General features: G+C 45.2%; 1 protein-coding gene across 1 annotated transcript in view; it reads left to right on the top strand.

The window, feature by feature from the left end:
• The first annotated feature begins 3,071 nt into the window (after nt 1–3,071).
• The window catches only part of LOC5504710, a 55,221-nt gene continuing 49,687 nt past the window's right edge, over nt 3,072–8,605 (top strand). Inside the window, exons 1-5 of the mRNA XM_048722106.1 lie at nt 3,072–3,167; nt 4,381–4,643; nt 5,041–5,128; nt 5,540–5,766; nt 8,471–8,584. Of these exons, the coding sequence (XP_048578063.1) occupies nt 3,089–3,167; nt 4,381–4,643; nt 5,041–5,128; nt 5,540–5,766; nt 8,471–8,584 (771 nt within the window). The 5' untranslated portion in view covers nt 3,072–3,088. The remainder of the gene's footprint in view (nt 3,168–4,380; nt 4,644–5,040; nt 5,129–5,539; nt 5,767–8,470; nt 8,585–8,605) is intronic.

Here is an 8,605-nt window from a genome sequence, read left to right as displayed (position 1 = left end):
TCAGATACGCGGCTTCTTCACGGTGCAGGACTACAATCGAGGACTCGTCGCCATGGCGAGCGCACTTGCCTACGAAACGGACAGCGAGATATAGACCCTCAGGGTACTGCGAGTCTCCGCCGCCGGGGCGGCACGCGATGGAGTGGGGGAACTTGATGGAGTCCTTTTTTCCGACGCTATACAACACCTCCCTCGCCGTGGCCGTGACGAGGTCACCCGAGTCTAACAGGTCCTTGAGCTCTGGCGTGGTGATCCAGCCCTCGTTTTGTTCCAAGTGCTGCCCTACCCTCCCGGAAGTGTAGGGGGTGCAGGCCTCAGAGAACTCCCACTCGGTCAGCTGAATGGCCCCGGTCAGTTGAAGAACCTCGCTTAATGGCCGTCCCACAACATACGCGATACGATACACGTTCGTAGGGAAGCCGTATTTCCGTACCAAATCAATGGCGTCCGAGGCGCCGCCGGAGAGACTGTCCTCGCATCCTAGGTACGCCGCACGCATGTCGAAGTTTTCCTTGCTATTCCACACTTTGGACTCAACCTGCGAGGCTCGCCAGACGTCCCTGTATTTAAGAGGCGTTGGCCTGTGTTCTCTCTTTGGGTTCACTTCTTGAAGCGATACCCTATTGCACCGCCAATCGAGTGCGTAGCTTCGGTGTACTCTTGGTAGGCTAGGTGATCATCAGGGAGCCATTGAGGATCACATCCTGTCTCGTCTGTAAACGCCCTGTCGATAGCCGCTCCGTCCTGTCCCGATCGGTACAGTTTGCCTTCGTGCGTGACTATGACACGCCCACACAGCCAGATCCTCGTGCTTCTGGGGATCGCCCTGTTTATGAAGCGAATGGGCACTTCTCGCACTTTCGCCTCGCGCGTTTTTGTGGCGGCACTGGTAGCGCGAAGCGCTGCCTTCTCCTGACATAACGAACAAAGCTCCCCCTCAGCCTCGAAGTCTAGGCCGTGGACGCTCGCGATCGCAGGTGGTTCAGTCGGAAGCTCCGCCCAGGCGTGGTTATTGTGGCAAGGGATAGGGATTTGTGTGTACCCCCTCTTGTACATCCCCGAGTCCCACATAACGTTGCCCAGGGCGTCCACGGCTACCAGCTTTATCTCGAGCTTCTTTTCCATCTCAAAGAGGTCTTCTTTGGTGCATCCCGTAGTGGCCAGCTTCTTGTCATATCGCTCGAGGATCTCGCCTCGTGTCTTGGTTAGACCAAGGGAGCACGAGGTGCCGCGATTCCTCAAGGAGTCGGCAACGTAGCTCACAACACAGTTAGCGAAGGCGTCACTCCCCTCTCGCTCAAACATTGGCCCAGGCTCCCCATTTTGCTCAGGTAAAGGGCGAAGCTCGTATCTCAAGTAGACGAGGTACTCCCGTCCTATCTCCCAAATACCCGCATCGATGCCTTCCAGGGCGCCGACTGCGATTTGATCGCTTCGTTTGACTAACGACCCACCAATCGTGTGCTCCGAGCGCCCTTCCTCCTCCGTGATTGGCGCCAATGGCTCTGCGGGGGCCTTACCAACGACCGTGAAGAGTCCGTAACGCCGGTCGGGGTCTACCATCTCGAGCACCAGCGGCAGCACTGCGTTTGCCCTCAGAGACTCTCGCTCGTGCGAGACCCACCACACCAAGCCGTCGTCATTAACATCAGGCCCCCGCATAACCGGCTTTAGAGCAATGACACCTGCTCCACCAAGATCTCGTATCTCCTGGTAAACACCGGCGCTTATGTCTTGGCCCCGAAGAGTGGCATCCACGCTTGGGAACCGGAGATGGGCGCCGCCGACGAAGAGAGAATAGTACTCCTCGGGGTCTAAGCCCTCTGGGCCCTCTTGCCGCCGTTCCAGCAGCAAAGGGTAGAACTCGCGCCAGACTTCCTCTGGCTGCGAGCTCACCGGCATGAGCGGCTTAAGCAGCTTGCGCATGGCATCCTCTGGGATGTCCTCGTCCAGGATGTTCTGGACCAGCCCTGCCAGTACGGCGGGCGCCTCTTTGTCAGGCATGCTATTGAGAATCTCCTCTATGTAAGCGTCCATGTTTGGGTATACCTTGTGCCACCCAGTCTCTAATTGCCCGTATCACAACCGGCGGGACGAGTGTTTGGGTATGCCTTGTGCCACCCAGTCTCTAATTGCCCGTATCACAGCCGGCGGGACGAGCGTTTGGGTATGCCTTGTGCCACCCAATCTCTAACTGCCCGTATCACAGCCGGCGGGACGAGTGTTTGGGTATGCCTTGCGCCACCTAGTCTCTAATTGCCCGTATCGCGGGTTTTGATGTGAGGCAGGACGAGTGTTTGTGTATGCCTTGTGCCACCCAGTCTCTAATTGCCCGTATCGCAGCCGGCGGGACGAGTGTTTGGGTATTCCTTGCGCCACCCAATCTCTAATTGCCCGTATCGCGGGCTGCGATGTCAGACAGGACGAATGGGAACCGTTCCCGAGCGCGCCTCTTGATGCCGCGCATTCTCTGCCCTTCACGATTTGCTCCGCAGGGGCGGCACAACCGCGTCTCCGACTGCGTCCCTATGCCGCAGACCCTGCACGGCACGGGGAGGGGGCTGCCCTTACGGAGCCTTTGGAGGTGCACCTTGCAGTAGGTGTCCATGCACCTCTGGCCGCATGTGTTTACATGGCCGACCTTTAGCCACCCGCAATAGTCTTTTCCGCACTTCATCCTTCGAACGCTCGGTATACCACAGGACAGACAGAGGTCTAATTGCAAGGTTCCCTCTCGTTTCTACGAAAGTCCCCAGTCCCGCTGCTGTCGATAGACAGCGGATTAATGATTGCTAACCATCGTTAATTACCCATCTACGCGGAGTGTGTTTTGCGTAGATTTACTTCTGCTAAGTATCCATCTACGCGAAGTGGCCCCGACGTAGATTAATAACCAGCAATTATTAATCTACGCGAAACGCGTTTCGGTGTCTCTGAAAGTCCCCAGCCTGGAACGGGGCTGGGGGGCCGGAGGGGCGATCCGCGCCCCCCACTCGTTTCACTAAAAGTCCCCAGTCCCCTCAGTTAATAAGATGCGGTTGTTTTTGTTAAGACAGCTGCGCGAAGGCTTGTGGGAGTCCTGTGAATAATGGAGCAACTAGAAGGGCTATGTAAAACTTTTCAGATGGCTCTGGTATTTATTTTCGGGTTTTATCAAGTCGATCTTGGTAAGTTAAACAAGTGCAACTTAGCAATGAATGGTGGCGTCCAGTAAGCTAAAGGTGTTATTCACTCAAAAGCCTTAAAAAATGTCCTAGACGCCAATAATTGTTTATCATTTTTTTGTTGAGTTGCGTGAGTGAGTCGATGTCAATATTCGTGTTAAACTTATAAAAGTGATGAGTTTTTCAAATTAGAATTAGGACCATAAGCACTAAATTCTTAAGTTTTTTATTTTGAAAATACCTTTGCGAAGATAAGCTGACCATGTACTTTGTCAGCCCAGATAAATTTAATTTTTTTTGGATATCGATTCTCCAACACTGTATTTCGGGTGTTTCGAGGTTTAAAAAAAAAGAATCTTGGACATTTTATTGTTTTTCTGTTGATTTTAGTGAGTGGAAGTGAAAGTCTATCAACCTTGATGAACTTTATGTATTTTTAATTTAGAATCAGGATCACAAGCACTGAGTTTCGCAAGTTTACAGGTTTTTAGAAAGATAATGAAAAATGCTAAACTGTCAAATGTTGTCCATCAATTATTTATAGAAACCAGAGGCAGAGAATAAGTAAGTCGTGCTTGGTATTGAATCAATCGATCAATCAAATTTAACGCCTTTTGTAAATATCTTCCTAAGTCAGACAAAAATAGACTTACCCCTGACGTTTTGCTCCAGACTCCCCACGGATTGAATTGTAAACTCTGAAGGGCTGCTGCCGAAGGTCGTTTGGTGGAGATTTCAATGGGGCAAATATACCTGTTTAAGTTTATTCTACAAACAGATACTGTTTGTCTTCTTTAAAGGGGGAGGGGGGCACTCCGGGTGGCTGATATTCTGAATTAAGAAGATTCTGAATTATTATTATTTTGAATTATAATCTCTTCACGTTTAATAAAAGGGAATTTCATGCACAAATTTCAGTGACTTAACTTTACTACTTTATACTACACGAACAAAAGAACGATAAAATGTCAGTTAACACAATCATACAATTTGAACTTTGCTATTTCTTGGTTGGACAAACAGTCCCACCATGCAGTTGATTCTTGGTTGCGAAGATATAATATGGATCAAGTCTAGTATTTTCTTCAATTAGTAAATTACCCATATATTTTGTCGGTCTAGGATGGTGCTGGGGGAGGTGTTGCTATGACCCCTATAACTTTAAAAAAAGGAATAAAGAAGACAAGCACATTCCATGTTCCTGATCTATTTTCAGTTCTCAGTACCTGCCGAAATTTGGAGATCTTGAAGTGCATTGAAAATAAATCCATGACGGACGAAAACATCCTGCGAGCCATAGTTATAGGTGGGGACCAGACATGCGAAATCCAATGTTACAATGATCTTAGCTGTCTCTCCTACAACATCGGCGAACAAGACGCAAATGGTAAAAGAACGTGTGAACTCAGCTTTACTGATCACGCGATGAACGCAACCGGCTTAGTGCCCAGGCCGGGATTCAGCTATTGTCCTTTTAAGGTAACCATGGTAACAATGTATGTTTGTTTGGCTGCTACTCAAGAGTTGCTCGCTTTTATCATCGCTTGCTTTTTTATGTGCTTGTTCGCTTCTTTACTGCCGTTTTCAATGTTCTGCGAATTTTTTATGTGCTTGCGATGTTTTCCAGCAACTAAATCGCCTTATCATTCAAAATCCTTGAAGCTCTACTTATTTGCAAGCACTAAAATTGTTTCAAGACACTAAACAATCAGCAAGTAAACCACAGTGATATAGATTTTATTACAGCACCAAACAATTCGTGACAAAAGTCAGACACGAGACCCACTTTTGGCCGCCAAGGGGGTGGGCGCACATTGCCCCCCCCCCCCCCCCTACGTGTTGTACGCGCCTGATATTTTTCCTTTTGTAAACTTAGAATCCTTGCGAGTTCAGTCCATGCCCTGACGATCGTGAATGTTACCCATTGATGGAAAAGAACGTGGAGGAGTACGTCTGCTTGGAAGGTAGATTAACAGGGGTCCTGGTATTGATTCCTTTCGCATTCCGCACGCACAGAAAATAACAACAGAAATAGGAAAATGAAAGCCATGGTGCAAAATCAAGTAGCAACGCTTTTCCGATAAGTAGCATAACTTAAAAAAAACTTGAGCATGTGAAGATAGTAGTAGTATTTATAAGGCTAACACTTTTGTCGAACAAGGGTTGGGGGTGGTGCTGGCCTTGTAGAAATAGACATAGACATGCTTTGTTACTGCGGCCTCATGCTTGATCTTCAAAATATTAACAAATACAATTTCAGATCTGTTTTTTTAAGCTGGAAGCCTGTTTTTTTTTTCACTGTTTTACCTGAATAATATCAATGAACGATTATGTGGAATTTTTCTACTAAATATAACCTTTTGTTTGGTTTTCAGGCTGCAGCCCAGGAAAGCCCCTCGGCCTTCAGTCTGGAGAGATTCCTGACTCCGCGATGACCTCTTCGTCCTATTATGATAGGTTGCATGGCCCCGAGAGAGGACGACTCAACTTTACAAACACCGACCCCACCGTCGGCTGGTGGCCAGAGGCCTGGTGCGCAGGAAGAAATGCAGTCGGCGAGTACCTGCAAGTGGATATCGGAAGAGAGGTGCTGCTAACCATGGTGGGTAACATGATGTCAAAAAGGCGCCACACATAAGGCTCTAAATAATAAATATTAGTAAGGGGGTAGTTTTGCTTTGTCAAAAGCTGAGTTAAAGCGTTCAGAAAATGTTGATGAAAACAGATGATGATAGTGTGAGTGATAGTGGTAATGATTTCATGATTACTGTGCTGATTGCATTATGATAATAACCATGATAATGTTGATGATGATAATGATAAGTTAAAGCGTTCAGACACGATGGGCTCTCGGGCGCACGAAATAGGCGCTTTCAAATGCCGGCAGATTTCCCCACTTTCGAATGCATTTTCCTTCCACGGTAACCAAAGTCGCGTTCTGTAAACAATGCACTGCCGATTGGCGCGAGCGCTGAAATCAGACCACCAAAGCAGCACAAATATTGTATCTGATGTTAATAAAAAATACAGGAATCAAAAGAAAATTTTATTGTCTTTCTCATGAGAACCTCTTTTTTCCCCGTAAGTCCTCTGTTTTTCAGAAACTGACAAAACTCTCGAGCGTATGATTGTCAATCGATCAGAATTTTCTAGCGAGTGGGATATCTACTCGAGCGTCCGCTGTAAAAACGCGAGAAAATAACCTATCAAATCAGACGAACAAGCAAAACTTTCATGAACATTTTCTTTGTTATGCTTCTCTGTGTATATGTCTTGAAAATTAGCTCGTCTAACCTAAAGCTTTTCAAGTTATTAAAGTTTTTGTGAGGTTCTCTAGTTCGCATCTAGTCGGAAAATGAGATGGTTCGAGCGTATAACGGGGATCGAGCGAATGAGTATCGATTTGATATCTAAATGAGATTTTTGGCCGATAGTATTTCGGCAGAGGATCAAGTAACTATTGCTCTGTCTTCCCGGAAATTTCTCAGCCAAAGGACAAAATGGCGACTGTTAATCTCTGCTTTGAAGGTAAAAATTTTCGCGCGCGTCCAGCGTTTCTCGAAGATGTGATGTCAGGACGAATCCGCAAGGATTGAATGAGTATCATTTTCTTTTTTGATTTTCATTGATTTAAAAATCCTGAACGAACAAAATGTTTAATATAGATTTAAGTAAACGTTCTATAAAATCCATCGACTTTAGTTTGGTTTTTGTGAAGTTATTAGCTTTCAAAGTCAGAGCAAGCGTGATTCTCAGTCCACTTTGCCGTGGTTCCCAATTGTTCAACCGTAGGCCCACTCTATTTCATATATTCATAAATTCTTATTTTGTTATATGAGAGTGTTTTTTTGTACTTCACCCGCTAAAACCTGAGCAGAGGGAAATTTGTTTACTTAAGCTATGTTCTTGTTAACTCTTCCATCCTGAATCAGCACATCTAATTCAAAACAAACGATATTCCTGGATTTAGTTTGCTCTTAGGGCTGGACCCTTCACCGAATGTAGTTGTAGAATATTATCTGAAGGCTGGATGACACTTGCTTGTAGGTTTTTCCTTAGGTTTTAATTTAACTTTTGGAATGTGACATCTATTTTATTTGTATTAGTGCCTTCACATATGGAAAAAGGGTGGCCTTTACTTTGCTCCTATTTCTTGAGTAACCTACTGTATTGAGAACTTGGCAGGTAGGCATGCTTGACCCGCCCTCCCCTTTCTTTAGCTAAAAAGATTCCTTTGCATAAAAAAATATGAGTACTTGGTAGCAGCTACTGCACAGCTGCTCTAGAAGCTAGACTAGGGATTTGTCAAATCAGTTGAATAGACTAATGTGTAGACAAAAACAAAAAGGACAGGCATCACTTACGTTATCATGAACATCCTAAATAATTGTCATCAGTTTCTTGAAGCACTTTAACACCTCCTCAGTCTCAAAGATTATGTTTCTATTTCCACTAGACTATGGTCTCTACCACAGCGGTCCTTAGTCTGACAGTAAGGACAGCTGCACAAAATACTTTGACATTGCATCAATGGTTATGTAAATGATGTGTCTGTTCACAACAAACCAAAAATGATTTTAGGACATGTAAGGAAAACTATGTTCACATAATTTTTTAATTGATATAGTTGAATATATTTTGGTTGATATAGTTTTTTGGGTATCATGAACTAGAGTTATCACCTTTTATGGCATTCACAAGATAAGGCATAGAAGAGGAAGACGGCTAACAAGGACTTGGAATAGCAAGTAAAAATAAAGCTTTTTTAAGTAAAAGCAATCCAGAATAATAAAAATAGAGAAATCATAGATTCCACTCAGACAATAACAGGTATTCTAAACCCTTGTACAGTTGTTAATGAAATACACCAGTACAAGCCAAGTAGCTTGGAAGGATTTCATGAAAAAGGTGGACTCATGTATCAAGGATTTTTATGACTGCTTCAAGCTACAAAAGAGTAACAGCCTTTGCCGCCATTTTTAACTCCGAGTGTTTTTTGGATGGATAACCGCTGTTTTTTGCCGGCTCGCGAGAATACGAAAGCGCCGATTTTGACCACTTATTAGCCCACCGTGAGAAAATATTGAAGAAAACAGATGATGATAGTGAAAAATGATAGTGGTAATGGTTTCATGATTACTGTGCTGATTTGATGATGATGATGATGATGATGATGATGATGATGATGATGATGATGATGATGATGATGATGATGATGATGATGATGATGATTATGATGATGATGAATGATGACGAAAATGATAGTAATGATGCTGATGATCGATTATGATTATGATTAACGCTAGGTTGCGACACAAGGCAGGGGAGATTACCCCCAGTGGGTCACATCGTACGAGTTGAGCCACAGTAGGGATGGTCAAGCTTGGACTCCTTACTACGCTAAACAGGGGCACGCAAAAGTTAGTGGTCGATGCATTTGT

Source organism: Nematostella vectensis, chromosome 14 (genome assembly GCF_932526225.1).
Source record: "Nematostella vectensis chromosome 14, jaNemVect1.1, whole genome shotgun sequence".
Taxonomy (NCBI): domain Eukaryota; kingdom Metazoa; phylum Cnidaria; class Anthozoa; order Actiniaria; family Edwardsiidae; genus Nematostella; species Nematostella vectensis.
This window is presented reverse-complemented; position numbering and strand designations above follow the sequence as displayed.